Source organism: Chenopodium album, chromosome 27, assembly GCF_948465745.1.
Source record: "Chenopodium album chromosome 27, dcCheAlbu1.1, whole genome shotgun sequence".
Lineage (NCBI taxonomy): Eukaryota > Viridiplantae > Streptophyta > Magnoliopsida > Caryophyllales > Amaranthaceae > Chenopodium > Chenopodium album.
The window spans coordinates 5673144-5692406 of NC_137860.1; the positions used below are offsets into that span (position 1 = coordinate 5673144).

Sequence of the window (19263 nt, forward strand, 5' to 3'; positions counted from 1 at the left end):
TTATAAAATTATGAGTACAGAAAAACGTAGTCATTATTTTTTAATTTTTATGAATACGGAGTACATACTTCGTAATTGACAAATTTGTTAACAGAAATGTGGGAAAAAAAAAAAAAAAAAAGGAGGTTAAAATTAGAAGTTATGAACCAAGATTCTTGAATAACATGAATTATGAAGATCTTTGGCATAAAAAATAACCAAGTTTAGAGCTTGTTTAAGGGTAATTTTCAATTTTTTTAATTCATTTAAAAATCACCCAATAGATAAATAAGTTAATTTTGATCGGCTCTAAAACCGAAGAAGAATTTTTACCCTTTTCTTTTCTGCTCCATACTCTTTTATCTTTTTGGCAAAAGATTTAGCAAGGATTTTAAAAGATAAGTTCTAAGTATGGCAAAAGATTTAGCAAGGATTTTAAAAGATAACTTCTAAGTATACAAACACAACTAGCAATAATCTTTACATTAGGAGTACCCCTCGACCCTCGTGAGGAGGACATCCTAATGTTTTTTTTATCTTACCTTTAAAAGAAACTAGCAATTATCTTCCCACATTTGTTCAAAACAGTATGAAGCAACACTACTACCAAAATAATGATCAGCAACATTACCATATCGTATAATATTCGACCATGGAATACAATAAAAAAACAGAATTAAAAAATAAAATTCCTTTTAAGAGAAAATCAGAACAGTAAAAAAAAATGGCAGTCATGGACGAAGCTCAGTTGAGGCCTAAGGGGGCCATGGCTCCTGAGGTGCATTCCTTAATTTAGTTGTTGTTGACGCTCGAACACATGGCTAAGTCTGTATACCATATATGCACTGCTATATTCATGGTAGTAATCAATCAAGCAAAGAACACAGTCCACGACTAGAGGTGGGGAGTCTCCTTGTTATTGAAAACTCATGTCATGGCTCCTAACACTAAGGTCCCGTTCTCTTCACTTCAATTTTGCTAAACTGAAATTATTTTTACTGAACTGAAATTATTTTTGCTGAACAGAAATTATCTTCACTGATTTTTTTTATTATAAATCTTCTTTATGAAAACTGTTACTGAACTGAAATTATTTTAACTGAACTGAAATTAATTTTACTGAATTGAACTTATTTTTACTAAACTGAAATTAATTTTACCGAACTGAAATTATTAATACATAATATTATTTTTTTTAAGGTAAATTATTTATACATAATATTATTTTTTTAAAGGTGAAGAGAACATGACCTAAATCCATCACATTAGAGCAATATTATTTTTTTAAGGTGAAGAGAACATGACCTAAATCCATCACATTAGAGCAGGGCCTTTTTGTCTTAGCTTTTCATCAAACCTTTTTCGCGATTTCAGTTTTTCTTTGAAATCATCCATATAAGCACCATCCACCAAAATTCTCGCATCCACATTCCCTCCAAAGATCTTGTAAAGCTGGGCAAAAAAATAAGGCATGGTTCACTGTTTCCGGAGTATATGAACACCGAGGGCAGTCATCACATTCCGTCAGGTGGCGTGCCTCGAGTAATGTGGTAGAGACTTTGTATACACTCGTGACTCGCCAAAGAAAGTTACTCGACATTGACTTTAATTCGCCCAAACCCCCATGACAAATCCAAGAATCCGAAACAGAATACTTTGTACTGCCCAATGACAAATCCAAGTATTTATTTATAACAGTCTACTCCGTACTCCTTGGCGACAAATCAGAAACAATGCTACAGATGACGTGCAGAAGCATTTGGTTGCTAAAGAAGCTATTATGCAAAATCACAATGTGTAGCTAGCTAAATTGGTGCATGGCCGCATGGGTATAAGGCCACAGGAGATGATCAATTCGCAAGCAACTAGGCATGGCCGTGTCACTCATCTAACAGGTTATAAAAAAGCTTAATCATAAAGCAAAACTCAATACCAGCAGCAAACCTCGGATTACTTCAGCTTCCAGAAATCCAAACTTTTATATCAGTACAAGCTATTTTATTGGAGACCATATGTACAAATGTATTACAATCCAATTGGGGTGGTAGTTTAAGCGAACACAAACATATTACTATAAGGTCAAAATTTGTTAATCCACATTCTCATATACAAAAGTGTGTATGTGTAAAAAGAATGCATACTTAGCTTAATCATGTAGTATATTATGTAAGCACCATAATAGATATGGCAATTTTATCTTTGGAATAGTGTTTCAGGAATCTGGTCAGGATCAATAACATGACCATGTATTTTCCCCCTTCGACCCAAGACACCTTGGCGAGATGTAGTTGGTGGAGCTGTTGGTAGCTGTACATTTGAGGGTATGGGGACTTCGCGAGAGTGACCTGATATGCACAAAGAGCCATAGTCGTCTTGTTCCCAGTATACTTCTACCATCACGCCTCTGGGATTTTCTGCAGATTCTGTTTCTGGTATCCCCACATATCGAGCCCCAACAGGTATCTGGAATGTATGATGCGAAAAAAGTAAATAAGGCAAGGGGTCAGTTTAGAAAAGCCTCTTTTATTTTTAGCTTATTAGATTCCCGAGTGAATTAGGCACATTTTGTTTATGCACATACCTCAACTGAAGTCTCGGATGTTGTCAGGTTTAAGGTGACCAATTTTCCCTCAGCAGCAGCACTTTCCATCTCTGCTTGTCTTGCAATGTTTAGGAAAACTTCTTCCAGACTAGTAAGAGCAAGCTGGATATCAGCTATTTGGAATTCTGCTTCTCTTTCTTGTAGTTCTTCGAAAAACATCTGATTAAATGAATAAATTAAAGGGTTAGCAACAGAATAACTGCTGCAGGTACATTAGAAGAAGAAAGGAACTTGGTGAGTAAAAAGAAATAAGGGGGATTTTACCGTCAATTGCTCCTCTTTTTTATGAGGAATTACAAAAGTCAGGAAGGATTTGCTCTCTTCTTTAGGCACTACACCCAAGTGCTGCAACAAAACATGTAGAAATTTAGACACTAATAAGATCAACCATATACAAACAAGAACTTTTGGAATTTGGATCTATAACATACATCCTTAAAAAACCGCTTGACAGCTTCCTGGGAGTGATTCACAACAGTTGAATCTCCTTCGATAGGGGTTCCATTAAGGTTCCCAACAAAGCTCACATTGGCTATGAAACCAGTTCCAAAGCGTGACTTCAATCTGATAGAAGTTCCAATGCATCGAAGTCTTCCTTTGGCCATGATTCCAATGCGGTCACCCAATATGTCAGCTTCTTCCATGGAGTGTGTAGTTAATATAATGGCTCGCCCTCGTTTTGCATTTTCTATTATGTCCCAGACATGCCTCCTGCTAATAGGATCCATACCTGTTGTCTGCAGTTTAAATAAGAGCTTACTTTTAGCTTATGCTTCATTCAAATAAATAACAAGTTCTGATGAATTGCATACATACAGGTTCATCCAGAATAATTAATTTAGGATCACCAATGAGTGCAATTGCGACACTTAGACGGCGTTTCATTCCTCCACTGTAACTTGAAGCCCTCATTTTTGCAGCATTAGTTAGCCTCACTTCTGCCAACGAATCCTGAACAACCTGGATATCATATTTAAGTTGAAACTGTTATGAATGACTGAATGAGCGACATCATTACCCTACTCTGAAGAATCAATCTTGGAAATTTATCATTGTTATTGGATAGAGTTTCATATCTAAAGGCATAAGGATTAGAGATAATGAAAATAGGGTGGTTAGGCAAACATACCGTCAAAATTGTAGCACTAGGAAGACCTTTTATATTTGCAAAGAGGTTGAGGTGCTCTTGACCAGTCAATTCATCCCAAAGAATATCAAACTAGAATGCAAAAAAGAGGGCATTCAATTGCTTAACTAGAGCTTAATAGATTTTAGCTGTCATCCTGTTTGACTACTCAAATTGTAAAATCATACAATATCAGAAGACTACCTGTGGACACACGCCTATTATTCTACGGATATTAGACATGCCAACAGAGCTTCGGATGGAATTCCCATGGATCAATGCTGTGGATCAACAATAATTGTGAGATTAACGTAATTTCAGAAAAGAAATTTAAACCAGAAAGTATGGATTCTCAAATCAAACTGTTACCATCTCCACTGGTCACTGGTGAAATCCCAGTCAAGCAATTGATAGCAGTAGTTTTACCAGCTCCATTAGGGCCCAAAAGACAAAATAGCTGATCCTTAGCAAGATTCACCCATAAGCCCTGCAGAAATCGACAAATAAGATATTCTGCTATTGTGTACAAAAATTTAAACAGCTAAGTATCTTTATCAGCAGCAACTTGACAATTCTTGGCTTCAAAATTATCACCCTAAACCTGATTACTGTTAAGCAGCACAATGGAAAAAAAGAAACATTAATAGAAATTTTCAGCTCAAATTTCCTTGTTCTTTTTGCGACACTTTTCCCTATTTTAAGCAGGTAAATCTTAACAAAAGCATAGTTTGTTTTGCGACTTTTGTCCATAATGATGTAGTATACTGCATTAGTATTGTCTAACAAAGTAATCGTGAGGTTGTTTACCCTGAGAGCATGGTAAGGAGGAGTCCTGTTGCATTTACAGCATCCAAGACTTGTTGACCCGGGATAAACCTTTGCAAGGCCACGTATTTGGACTGCAACATTTGAATCGACAACACCTTCGTTTGCTTGCTGCTTTACAGTATTCTCCTCTTGAAGAACATCCTCATCATCAGGAGTTACGTGCTCAATTTGTGAAGAAGAACTAAAGCAGGTACAGATACCACCCTCTGACGCATTCATGTTGAGTGCAGTTAGTTTATTGAAAAAATCTACTACTGTGATATATCAAATTTAGGAGAACTGGAGAAAAAAGTAAAAGGAAAGGACAAGACTTGCTACCTTGTGCCTTGCTTCCACCTTTGCCTGTCCAATATCCAGGAAACAAGAAGTAGAACACTGATTTCCTTACTCCATAGGGGTTTGGAATGATATTGTCAAAGTAAAGAGCCAAAACAAACCACATAACAAACGTCCCCGACAGCCATATGAAGACATCGTTCTGTCACGAGATGGCAGTACTTAATAGTTAGCAGTCTTAGCTCTAAAATGTCAATAGAGACTAAGCAAAGATGGGTAATATTTGAAATTGACAAAAAGGATAAGAATCACTTTTAAGGATATAATAATTTTAATAGACTTCATAAATAAATAAGTAGGATAAAACTCACCATTGTTAAAATACATTCATCATCATTAGCTGGACATTTCGTCCTTCCACTCCAGCTCATTCCAGGGTCTTGAGGTGTACTAGTTGCCTCTGTGAGCATCTGGATACCCTTGGCCAGCAGATTTGGAGGATAGAAGGACCATAAGACTCTGTATGTTTGTGAGAACATTTCACTGTATGGGAACCCAAATGCTGTCACAATCTGCACAATATGAAATAACATCATCAGTAAACAAGTTTATTGGTTTCCCTGGCTTTTAATCAAGAGCTCTGCAAAAGAAATTAGAGAAACTAACCTGGGTGATTAAGCCGATAATAAAGTTGTAGAATCCTATATTTGTAGCTGAAGATGACCGGCTAATGAAGGCTGATAGCGCAAATGCAAAGGCAGTCTGATGTAAGTTTAGCGACAAGAGGTCAGTGGATGAAATAAAAGTGGTATTACAGAAGGGCATAATAGAGTTTTTGAACAATTAATATTATGTAATCCTGTATCAAATTTGAATTTAAAACTGGTCAATCAACAAAAGAAACAAAGAGCTTACCATGTTCAACTGGAAAAGAAAGAACACAAGGAACAAGATTGCAAAGTTGTTGTTCAAGAAAAAATCAAACTGAAACATCATCCCAAATAATACGATGAAAATTGATGAAACAACAACAAGAAGTCCTTCCCAAGCTAGCCATGACAGCCAGTACGCAGTATCATACAGACCCATCATACTCATCACCTGAAAAGGCACAAAATGTATTAGACATGGAATCTTCAGTGTACGGCAGAAATGTTCCTATAAAATTCCGTTTCATTTAAACTGTTCTCCAGAAAATAAAGGGAAATAACCTCTCTAAGTTTTAATTCTTTCTCCATCACCAGGGAGCTCAATTGGAATACAAAGCCAAACATGGCAACTGCAAGGAAAAAGACTGGACCGATAGTTTCAATGGTAGAGAAGGGGTCATCTGGAGGATGAGCGAATTCTGTCAAGCCTACTGTCCAGCTAAAGTTCGGATCTGACCAAGCAAGAAATCCAAGAAAAAAGGCAGGAGTGGTTAAACATAACATAAATCAGAAAAGAGATAGGATAATCCAGTAGAGTATCAGAAAATAGAGGATACCTCCGATAAGAAACCTTGCTATCTCTCGTTCTGCAGCAATCTGAAGTGGAACCTGAAATTTGAAGGTAGGATCTTCATACCTCCCTCTTTTTTGTACTTGTGTAGAATTAGTTTGAACACCATAGCTTATTATGGTCGCATTTTGTTCTACAAAATGCAGTGCTCCTGGACAGTACATTGGGTTATTAAGAAGCCATGCATCAACCTCAGCTTCTGTTGCAAAGGACTTAACCTGCATAAGCAATCGCGAATCAAAGAATTAGCATGAATGAAGAAGCCTTTCAAAAGTTTCGTTTGTAACATCAGCTGTCCTTTTTCACTTCATTTAAGGTAAGTTTCAGACTGCAGCATCCATGCTTAACAGGGGAAATGTCATATGCCAATAAATTATACAACTAATATCTTAAGCTTTAGCTTAAGGTCTCAGATAATTCAACCAGCAGTAATCATGATGTAAGAGCAGCTGGATTTAAAACACGAAAAACCAGGCAAGCTCAATGTGTTATTTCCTACAGTATGTTACACAGCCACAACAATGTCTCAACCAACTTACAAGATTAGCTAAAATCCCTTCTCCCTTGTCATTTTCCACCTTTGGAATTCATGATTGGAGAAACTGTGAGTTGTGAATCAGGTTCCAATCAGGTCAAATTGGTCTAGAAAATACTAGTCAATCAACTCTTAGTGTGGTCATATTGAGGGTCTATAATGATAATCAATTGATTTAAATTAGCTCGAGTCAAGTAATTTCGAGTACAGTTTAGATTTGGGTATGAACATTCTAATCATAGAGAATAGTAGTCACTTGACTTGAAACTACCCCTTTTCTTAACCTTTTTCAAAGAAAAGTCTAAAAACAAAAAAGTCAATAGAAAAGGAGGTAAAACAAAATGTTTTCTAAGAAAAATGTGGAAAGGTAAGACATCCAAGCTATAAGTATCTAGCACACCCTACATCTTTACAAACTTTAGATAAACTCATAAGACTAGCAAAGAATAGTCACTCTACTTGTAAGACTTGCTAAAAACTAATACAAAAATCGTCGTATATTTAATAACGTAAATAACCAATATACTTACAAAGTACTTTTCAAATCGTTAATTAATTGAAGTTTTTTTCTCCATTTTACTCCGTATATGTGAGTAAAACTAACTAACCAAGGTTAACAAGAGTCAAGAGACCTCCAACACCTCATTTCTAGTTACATACACTAAATTCGCCCACAAAGGAAACGTATCAACTATTATCTATCATTGTATACCATTTACAATCATCGAAAATTTCAAACAAAAATTATAAGATTCAAACCCCCGAGCATAGCACAGAGGACTAAAACTATCACGAAGTAACACAATAAATGTTTATTCGCCAAAAACTTGTGCATAACCTTAAATATTGTTAATCACGAGTCGAACAAAATTAAAAGTTCATATTTGAATTTTTTTTTAACTGTATGCACAATGTAAAATGTAATACGGAGTAAGTCATATTTGTACCAAATCTCACCCGTCTACCAATCCAATAATCGGTTAAATTACAGTATCAACGTAACTATCAATTCCGAAAAAAGATAAAAATAAAAAAACCCAGTACCTTAGGAGGAGGAATAGGACGGCCAGGATTATTAGCCATAATTCTGGAAACAATACGTTTAACATTAGGACTTGTGTCACCGCTATAAACGAAGTCATAACAAGGGAGTTTGATGAAGAACTTGTCTTCACAAGGCGGAATCGGAGGCGAAACAAGCGGCTTTGGATCGAGAAGATTCTGGAAATTAGTGGTGTTCTTGAACTGGGCATCGAATGCTTTTTGGATACAGAACATCAAGAAGATGAACACTAATGATGAAAATAGTTGGAGAATTGTTGCCCATTTATGACGCCATGAAAGCAATGCGTTTTTACAGAATAATGATTTCAATTGTTGTAATAATAATGGAATCCCCTTTTGTAATTCCATTATTATTACTCCGTATCAGTAAAACGGGGTCGTGTTTGTGTTTGTTCTCGTGTTTTTTTTTTTTTGTTTTTGAGGATTTGGATTGGTGTAATTAGCAATGAAATGGAATCCCCTTGTAATTCCGTTGATGTTGTGTGTTAACAGAAATTTGATGTTGGATTGTTTTGTTTGGATTGGTTGGAATTTGGTTGGGATTTTGAATAAGTTTGGGTTTTAATAAATAAAAATTGTAAAAATTAAAAGTAAAAAAAAAAAAAAAAAAAAAAAAGAATACAGATTCGGATTGACTTTTTGACTATAAGAATTAAGAAGGATACCATAGAAATTTCATAGGAAGGGAGTTGCGTGTTTCCCTTTGTTTTGTGAAGGCGCGTTGGAATGGCTATTTTTAAGGTTTGTTAACTTATGGAATTTGTTATATACTTCCTCCGTTTTCTTTTACTTGCAACACATCTTTTAGGCACGCAGTTTTAGGAGATGATTAGTGAGGGTAAACGAGCCGATTTTATCACTATAATTTTTACACGAACATTAGAATAGGGTTAAGTATCATTTTTAAAAATTATAATGAATAATTTATCCGTTTACATTACATAAACCCGACCTCAAAACACGTGCCACAAGGCTGTGTTGCAAGTAAAAAGAAACGGAGGAAGTACATCCCAGTCTATTGTACGCCCAACTAATCAAAGTAAGGGTCTGTTCATATTTACTGAACTGAGCTGAACTAACTGATTGGAGCTCAATTGAACTGAACTGAACAGAATTGATTGGAGCTGAACTGAACTGATTGGGCTAAACTGAATAGAGCTGAAATGAATATTTTATAAGAGAAAGAAATTAAGAGCTGAACTAAACTGAACTGATTGGAGCTGAAATGAATATTTTATAAGAGAAAGAAATTAAGAGCTGAAATAAACTGAACTGATCGGAGCTGAACTGAACTGAAATGAACTGATTGGAGCTGAGATGAACTGAACTGAAATATAGCTGAAGTGAACAGGCCCTAAGTATGTTATATGCACCCGGATACACCATACATCCAACTGCATTAGGTTAGTTTTTGCTCTTCATTTGATGATTATATGAAAAACAATCATTTAAATAAGAACAAAATACTCATGGGTATACGGTGCACCTGGGTGTATATAACAATTTCTCTCCAACCCAAAGTTAGTTTTTGCTCTTTATTTGATGATTAAATGAAAAATAATCATCAAACGAGAACAAAATACTCATGGTGTACGATGCACCCGGGTGTATATAACAATCTCTCGTAAACTTGTGAATACTCAAATGTAAGTACATATATACAACTATATGCAAGTAATTTTTCAGTTGTGCATATTTGAAAATAAAAATATTGATGATGTGAAAAAAAAAAATAGTTCCTCTGTTTCACAAATATTACAACAATTATCATTTTAAGATGTTTTACAAATATTACAACATTTCTCTATTTGCGTATGTTTTTCCTCTTCCTCTCTCCTCATCACATAGGTTGCTATCTTTAATCCTCTCTATCTTTATCTTCTTCTTAAAATCTATGTCCCTTCCCATATTACAATATTAGGGAAATAAAGGAAGTACTTTGTAAATGACATAGGAGAATGACAATGTGTAATTATTGTCGGAATATAAAATTAAATGATATACTACCTCCGGTCCAAATTACTTGCAACTTTGGGGTATTATTTGTGAGATATAAAATATTCCAAAGTTGCGAGTAATTTGGACTGGAGGTAGTATAACATATGGGTTTGCCAAAATAACATGTATGTAGTAGGAATAATGTAGGATTGAATGAAGTATAATAAGTTTAAGGATGTCAATAAATCGATACACTCGTGAATTAGCTCGGTCAAATCTTATTCATCAGTATATAAATGAGTTCGAACATAAAAAATCAATTCGATTATTACCCAAGAAGTTGGTTGAGTACTCAAATGGCACATAAATTGACCGGCTCCAAGGAGATTCTTTCGTTACATATGTGAATCAATTAGCTTGAACAACTATGTGCTCAACTTATTTAGGGTCTATTATGTTTATCATGTTTTCGATTATTTTAGATCTAATTCATTCAATAAGTTAAGATCAGATAATTTCAGAAATAATAAGCTCTCATTAGGGTTATCGAAGTTCATATTACAACTAAAATTAATTAATTTTAATAAGTTTCAATAGATTCATATTAGTTCATATAAAATCACATGAATAAAAAGGCTTTTGAACAAACAACTACCAAAAGGGATGGCTAAATCGCTCAAGTGGTAATAAGCAGCTTTGTACCCCACTTAAGGGAGGTTTGGGTTCGAGCCTCATCACCGCATGCATAAACTTTTATTAATAGACTCACCCACCATAAGCCAGGTGTATATGATACGGGGTGGATTCGGATTTAGTTGGAGCTAAAATCTGATAAATCAGACGGGCTTACTAAAAATTAAACAAAAAGGGTTGAACAATAAACAAAAAGGATAACTGATGTTTGGTTACTTTTGAACTTTTAAACTTGCTTATAAATGGATTAGATTTGGGTTGAGATGTATTCATCCCATTTATAATCAACTCGAAAACAAATAAAACCTAGCTAATGTAAAGAGTTAACTATAACTTGCTATACTTCCCTAGTATTGTATGAACACCTCCCCTTCCCCCCTCTAGTATTAGCTCACACGATTAACACGAGTACACGACTATACGGTCTATACCGCTATACCACCAAACATGGAAAGATATGCGCAACTTGAACCCTTCTAAAGAGGTGGACATTAATATTAGTATCGTCAAAGCAACCTATGCAACTTTGCATTGTTTAGAGCTTGAACTTGAGTTAGCTAATGGAATTTTTTCTAATTAAGACTCAAAAAAGTGAATAACTCTCTTTCTATTCTAGGTCCATTTGTTAGAGTCTTGATGTTGTCAATCTCTTCTATTTCATGGAATTGAAGGAACATTCATCATAAGTTTGTTGCAAAATCTTGTGATACGTGTGCAAACAAAAGACTACCGACCTTATGTAATTTATATACTGTATATATACAATATATATTCAACAAAATTTTAATAATTATTTCAGAAAACTAGTCAAAAGACCTAATGATCATTATTATATTGTTCATTAGTACAAGTACAATAGAACTTTAGAATGAAGTCAAGCTAATGAAGATAATGAAATTTCAGACTATGCTCATAATACTCCCTCCGTTTCTTATTTCTTGCAACAATTACTATATTTGGGTGGTTCACATTTGTTGCAACAAGTTTTTTTTTTCCTCTTTTAGTAACTTTTTAAGGGTAAATTTACAGATATACCCTTATTATAACATCATTAGTATGCTGATTATTCCTAATCTATTTTCATGTACCCTACTTTAATCTAATCCTAATCTAATGATTCCCACCAAAAAAAAAAAAAAAAAAAAAAAAAAAAAAAAAAAAAACCCAAAATCAACCCTCTTTATATTCATCAGATTCATGAACACAATTGTTCATCTTCCCAACTACACCATTGAATGCAACCTTCAACCATCTGCATTTACTCCATGGCAACTTCTTTACTTCCTTCTCTCTCCTCTCTCTTCTCCCTATTTAACATTCTTTGTTTCTCTCTCCTCAATTTTCGGAACCCTAACTCTCCTTCTCTCAATCGTCGTTTCCTTCCTCTTCCAGTCATTTCTCCCTTCCTAATTCTCATATCTGTGAAAAACACAAAAAAATATGAGTTCCTCTTCTACAACAGATGGTTCACTCTTCTGCTATGAAAATCTCCCCCCAGAAAAACCCATTGATGACATCCCTCCTGGCACCACCAGATACATCTGCGAGAGGGCCACAGGGAAGATCAAGCCCCTTCGCCGCGCTAGACTGAGGCCCATCTTCTTCAGATGCAAACGAGGAGCAAAGCTGACTGAGTACATCTCCTCATACGAGGATGATGAGGTTAACAAAGCGCTGGTTCCCAAAACCCCAACACAACCCGTTGAGGTGATAGATCTGGACGGGGAGAGTGACGAGGAGGGAGGTCTCAAGGAAACTGCTGGGGGGTCTTCCAAAAAATCTGTTGCTGAGTCCCAGAGCAAAGAGAAGGGGGTTGCTTCTGGATCTGGAAAAGGGGAAGTTGTTGGGTCTGGATCTGGAAAGGGGAAAGCTGTGAAGGAGAAGCAGCAGAAGAAGGGTTCCCTCTCTGGTATGAAGAGGGTCAGATCTGGGTTGCCTATTGACCCGGATCAGCTTGCTGATGAGGATTACATGGATTTTCTGAGGGATGTCCACCCTGAGTGGTTCGCTGACAATTGACTACGCAGCGTATAACCTTTCTTCTCCCTCTTTTTAAATTTCTGAGTATATTTTTGTTGATTAATGGTTGTGTTTGTGTTTGTTCTGAGTCCCTGTTTAATTTTTATGGGTTGAGTCCCTGTGAAATTGGTGTTGTTGTTGTTACTATGCATCTGGATACTGTTGTTTTTGTTCTGAGTATACCTTGCTTTTAACTATCTTTTCCATCCCTGTGGTACTGTTGTTTTTGGCTGTTGTTGTTGGCTGTTGTTGGCTATTGTTATTGGCTGTTATTGTTGGCTGTTGTTGAGTCCCTGTGGCTGTTGTTGTTGGCTGTTGTATTTTGATGGACTATTTTTGCAGTAGATGGCCATTGGAATGTCATGTTGATGAATGATGATCATTATCCACTATGTTTTCTGTTGATTATGTTGCCTATTGTTTGTCTAAGTCCCTACATAGTTCTCAATGACTCTTATGAGAGAGAACAATAACTTGTTAGGATACATAATCCTTGGATAATTTGTTGCCTTTGGTATCTTGTTTGAGTTAGTCCCCTCTATTTGATGCCATTTTATGTGTTTGAGTGAAAACCATATGATGAAGGGACTCATTTGAATCATTGTTGCTTGTGATTGAATAGCTCCATCCTTGGTCTTATGGCCAGGATGTTGAGGTAACTTCACTGAGCAGCTATTTGATATATGCATACCCTATCTGATGGTTTTATGGACTATGTATACAATAAACAAACATATCTTCAATGTCATTACTTGTCTAAGATAACAATGTTTACACAAAAAGACATGAACCTGAGGCCCTAGTTTACATGACTGCCTTACATGTATTCCTTGTGATTCATCAAAATACACCTAACCTAAGCATTACACATTTAAATTAAGCAAAAGCTGGTAAGATATGTTGTATCATTACAGTAGGTGTCTTACCAGAAACTTCAAAATACTAGGAAGGTTAGGTGTGGCAGTCTATGTGCAGTCTATGAGTCCCCATTTGTTTGTGGCTTCACTTCAGTCAGATCCACTTCCATATATGCTTCTTCCTCTGCTGCATTTGGTGTTGGGATGAACATTGTGTCTAGAAAAGTAACTGCTTGTTTGATGAGCTCCTTTGGTACATGTAGATGTTTGGGTAAAACCCCTAGTCTGTCCAGCTTCTTCTTCTTCATGTGTGCTGGTGAGAAGTTGTTGTTGCCTTCCTTTTCTAGAATTTTAATCATGACTGATTGCAGTGTGAGCCATGTGAACTTGTTTGCCTTAGCATCAAATGCATTGTAGGCATTTATGACTTCTCTGATTAAGTCATCCAAAGTAGTGGGGAAGGCTTGATATTGGAGGGATTGAATTACTTTGAACAACCCTAGGTCTAGCACATTCAAGTCAGGAGATTGTGCTGGTTGATAGACCATTTCTATGTTGAACCCTTTTGCATTGCATGCAGCAATTAAATCATCATCTTTGGGCACTTGATGAGGTCTGGCATTATCCCCCTGTATTTTTACCTTTTTAGACACCCCCTCTGGCCACTGTTGATGTATTGCTGGTATTTTATGCTCCATAAGCATTTCTCTGATTGCTTCTTTGTTCACATTTTGCACTGCCTTTGTCTCCCATGTACCTGCATCTCTGTTTTTACTCTTCTTCTTGGCCAATTTTTTCTTCACAAATGGAAAAATGCCATACTTTCCATCATGCAAAAGAGTCCCATCTCTTGCATATAGTGGTTTCCCAATCACTGCCATGAACATGGCCTTCACCTTGAACCTTTTGGATTGTTGACACCTGTAAGGATCCTCTTCCTTTGGCAGTAGATAAAATTTTCTAGTTTTAGGGTTCAATTAGAACCATTTTTCATCAATGTGAATTGTGTCCTGCATGTCAACAAAATTTGGATTCCCTTGTCTTCGTATTGGGTTTATGTGACTTAACACCCACTTCATTCTAGCCACCTTGTGGTTGGATGTTAAAGCTGGGTGGTTTGTGCTTGTGTGAGTTCTGAGTCTTCCTTTCTTCCTTAATCTGTGTATGGTTGAATGTGACACATTTAGTGCCCCTGCATAACTTCTCTCTGTAGTCCTCTTGTAGAGTGGCACAGATTGCAGCCACTCATCTGAGTATTCTTTGGGTTTTGGCCCTGTCCTGCCTAGTTTCTTAGACCTGACATCAATGACATTCCCCTGTGCCATCTGCTTCTTTATGTCAGCATTTAACCTTGACATTGTTGATCTGTGAATGTCAAATTGTCTTGCTAGTTGGGAAAGAAAACCTTTGGGCAGTTCCCCCCTTGCATTTTGAGTAAAATGGCATCAACTATCTGCCTTTTTTGTTCCATGGTGAGGTCTCTCCTCTTCTCTCCATCCTGTTGTTGTTGCTGATTGTTGACAGTTTGTGAATATGCCCATTCTGCAGCATATTCATCCTCTGAATCACTGCTGGTCTGTGATGATGCACTTGAATACCCCTGATTTTCTTCTCCAATTAACTGTTCTATTGAAAAAAATTCTTCTTCATCCATGAGCAGATACTAACGTTGGTTTTTTTTTAGGTCTTGGGATGGTGATGAAGTGGAGGATGCAAGTTTTTGGTCGTGCTCATACAGAACCAGCTTTTGGAAGAAGAAAAAGCAAAGATGCTGCCCCTAATTTTTAGCACTAATTAGGTTAGATTAAGTAGGATTTGGGTAATTATGGTAGGACTAGTTTTAGGTTAGTGCTAACTTTTGAAAAAATCATGGTGAAATGTATTCATTAGGTGGGAGAAATTCTTTATGTAAGGTTGAAACAAAAAAATTCTGGTTACTTTCGAACCTTTTTATACCCCCATTTGCTTGTGAAAAGTAAATGGAGGGAAGAATTTGATGAAAATTTGGCTTAATTTGAATTTTGGTGAAAAATTGGGAGGGAAAAGTACACCCTCCCAAAAATCAGCCATGTGGTTGTTTAAAAAGCATGTGGTCCCTTTCCTTTCCCTCCTTTTTTATACTTAATCACATGGGATTAAAACTTACTTTACTCCCTTAAAAGTTTTGACTTGGGAAGCGTGCTCCCCCCCTTTGTTGCAAGAAATAAGAAACGGAGGGAGTATATCATAATCATACTACTTCAAGTAAAGTTTGAATTGCTTGAACAACTTTAGCATAACACGTTAACATGTCACATATAGCAAATTAAACTTGAGAGTGGGAAACTCAAATCCTAGCTTGAATATTCTCACACATGCTTCCGTCACAAATGAGGCTGAAGAAGTACATTTTTAATTAATTAAACTAGTGTGTGTCCCGGGCGATGCCCCGCATTGCTAGTTTGTACTTCTTTAATTTGATAATTATGTTCAAGTGTTGTATAGCTAATGTGTGATTTGGGCGTTGTCTCGGATGTTATAGTTTTTTTTTTTTTTACTACATATGTATTTATTTTCTAATTTTGTGAAAAATAAATAAATTAAATAACCTCAAAGGAATATACTACCTCCATATCGTATTAGTTGCAACTTTGGAATATTATATATCTCACAAATAATACCCCAAAGTTGCAACTAATACGAAACGGAGGTAGTATAATGTTAAATATGTGAAATTTAAAACACTAATAAAAGTTGGTTGAGATGGTAAGTGTGTAGCATTTATTTGTTTGAGGCTGAGGGTTCGAATCTAGACAAAACCATATTTTATTAATTTTCTTAAATGAAGTCGCAACCTTATGTGTCGCTAACGTGTCATTGTGACATGTTGTCATATACGTTGAAGAGTGTCACGTGGCACCGTTCCTTTAAAAGGAACACCTTTTAATAGATTGTATAGATTAAGGAAGAAAAGGTAAGTAAACTACTATTTGTTGTTTTCTCAAATTAGAACACATTTAAGAATATAATAAATTAATTAGTAGTACGCGGAATTATTATTAAGTTGTGGAATAGCACCATTCTTCTTGTTCTTGTAAAGTCTTACGTAGTACAAGTATATAATAATTTTGAATTTTGGTCTAAGTCAAACTAAGATCTCAGTTTAATTAATTAAATACGAAGTACTAGTTGGTAGTACAAAGTTCTTCTCAAAAAAAGTTAGAACTATTATTTTAAATTTATAATTAAGGCTTGTGCTTAGATGTGCTCATAAGCAAAGTTCATGTCATTACGCAATGACTTACGTATTTGCATAGTCGTGTCATTTAAAAAATATGTTTAATTAGATATTCCTCGATTCGATATAGTAGTGAAATATTTATATGCTACAACTAACAATGCAACTTGTGTGTTCATGAAGGAATATAGTGTATCGTCAAAGATTCAATGATTTTATACACATGGCTAAATCATAGGGCTAAATCATGATTAATAGGTGAAATGGATCAATAATTTTAAACCATATATATGTCATGATATACCATCATATACATTGATATCTCTCATAAATTACAGTTTTGAGATCAATCCCTATTAAGGACACGTACTTGATCTGGTGTGGTGATTCTTAATTCTCAAAGAACATTGTCTGCTAATTAATCCGATTTGAGTTAAATTGTGTAAAGTCTTGATATAATTTGACACCTTCTTAAAGATGATTTACTCGTTTTAATGTTGTTAACATGCATGTATGAATGGTCAATGATCAAGGAAGTGTAATAATTTTTTTTCTGTCGTCATACTTTAATCAGTGAGTTTGACTTCAAACTTAAAAGGAAAGTTCCTCATTCCACATTCCTAAATCCTAAGTATGCTATCTTACAAATTAATAAGTGGTTAATAATTCGATAATAGGGCAAAAAGAAGAAGTCCCGCCATAATTTAATATTCGTTTGTGCAATGAAATGTTAACGTTATGAATATAAAGTGAACATGAATACTACGTATATTAATGAAGTGTACGTACGAGAACATTTAATTATATATTCATGTCGTTTTAGAATAATACTGCGTGTACAAATTAATACATTAATACAAGTATATAATACTCCGTATTGAATTATTGATTCACATTATGAGACTATGAGTTCTGTTTATCAAATTCAACGTTAATCGGGTTGAAAAGATCGAGGAGGTATGGGTCAGAACAACGAAGATTCATCTTAGAGATTAATCATGTCTTTTTTTTTTTTTTTTTTTTTTTTTTTTTTTTTTTTTTTTTTTTTTTTTACAAGAGCAATGTCCAATTTTAATGACTATTGTTTTTAATTGTATCTTTGTATTTCCTTTTAAGTGTAACATTGAACACCAAGGATATGAAAAAATTTAGTGTTTTTTTAAATTTTTTTTTTGATTTTAATTTTTATAAATAAATTCAGATAAGTGAGATAAGATGGTAATAATACATTTTTATTAATGGTCAGTTCTCATTTATTGAATTGAACTAAACTTATTGGAGCTGAACTGAACTGAACTGAAAATTTTATGAGAGGAGGAAATTAGGAACTGAACTGAATTGATTAGAGTTGAACTAAAAATAAGCTAAAGAGAACAGACCCTAACTAAGGGCCAGTTCACTAGGGATGACAATTTAATCCGAGTTCGATTCGAATCCGTTTAAAATTAGTCCGAATCCGATAAAATAGATCTGAATCCGAATAGGAGGTGGATCGGACTTGGACCCTACGCAAAGTTCGACGGAGTCCGATCTGAGTCCGAATCCGAGAGTATGAGCAAATGCTTTATAACTTGGGACAATTGTTTGCTTGTTTTGTAGCAAAATTTGTTATGTAACTTAGTTCATATTTAAATATGTTATGTTTATACTTTACTTGATATGACAATACGAGCAATTATAGGTATATATTACAAAAAAAAATAATAAAAATAAATTCGGATTATTTCGGAGGTTCATATAAACGGACCGGATTCGGATCCGGAAATCATGAGTCGGATTGGATTCGGACTCGGATTTTTCGGATTCGGATGCGAGTCCATGGTCCGTTTACTAAACGGATCGGATTCGGATTTAGCTACATCCAACCCGAATCCGATCCGTTGCCATTCCTACTGTTCACATTTACTGAACTGAACTGAGCTGAACTGAACTGAACTGAACTGAAATGAAATGAATATTTTATAAGAGAAGAAAATTAGAAGCTAAACTAAACTGAACTGAACTGAAATTAAGTAAATGTGAACAGACCCTAATTAAAGTCTATTTTCTTGACATAAACTTATTTTTCCAAATAAATATAAATAAAGTGAGGAGAACATATATAGCATTATTAGCATTCACAAGTTATTTCAAAAAACCAAAAGCTAGAAACAAGAAAAAGTGTTTTCACTTTTCTGTTGTCAATTTTCAAAATTATCATGATTTTAATAAGTTTGACTAATTTTTGTTTCATTATAGGACATATATCATATGAGTTTAAAAAATAAAATACCAAAAAAATTGAAAACACAACAATTCCAAAGGAACCCTTAATCAATGGTGAATTATATTTAACATTGATTAAAGTTATAAGGGGTTACACTTAATACTCGTATATGATATCTAATCTTGTCTACATCATTATTTGTCCTTTTGATTCTTTACCTACCCAAAATAACTACTCCGTATAAAAGTACTTATACAATAAAGTTGTTTTTACAATTGATAATAATGTTTAAAAAAGTCATTCTACTTAACGAGTTGGATGTGACTTTTTAATATAATTTATAGAAGTAATTTACTTTATTAACTAAGCCCGAACATTACATTATTAAAATGCAAGGTATTACCAAGGGGATGATGAGGTTG

The 19263-nt window shown here is 34.9% G+C and overlaps 2 protein-coding genes across 2 annotated transcripts; both read right to left on the minus strand.

The window, feature by feature from the left end:
* Window positions 1-1929: 1929 nt before the first annotated feature.
* On the minus strand, window positions 1930-8500 carry LOC145619300 (ABC transporter A family member 2-like). The gene is made up of 16 exons (XM_081673967.1): window positions 7891-8500; window positions 6298-6529; window positions 6023-6192; window positions 5727-5912; window positions 5478-5573; window positions 5183-5383; window positions 4854-5013; window positions 4515-4741; window positions 4077-4194; window positions 3912-3988; window positions 3711-3800; window positions 3398-3541; window positions 3013-3318; window positions 2846-2926; window positions 2561-2740; window positions 1930-2442 (listed from the first exon to the last, which is right to left on the minus strand). The coding sequence occupies exons 1-16, from the start codon at window positions 8257-8259 to the stop codon at window positions 2173-2175; spliced, it is 2907 nt and encodes a 968-aa protein (XP_081530093.1). The 5' UTR covers window positions 8260-8500; the 3' UTR covers window positions 1930-2172.
* Window positions 8501-13537: 5037 nt separating this feature from the next.
* On the minus strand, window positions 13538-14776 carry LOC145619598 (uncharacterized). Its single transcript, XM_081674310.1, has 2 exons — window positions 14403-14776; window positions 13538-14339 (listed from the first exon to the last, which is right to left on the minus strand). Exons 1-2 carry the CDS (start codon window positions 14774-14776, stop codon window positions 13538-13540), a joined length of 1176 nt encoding a protein of 391 aa, XP_081530436.1.
* Between the last annotated feature and the right edge of the window lie 4487 nt (window positions 14777-19263).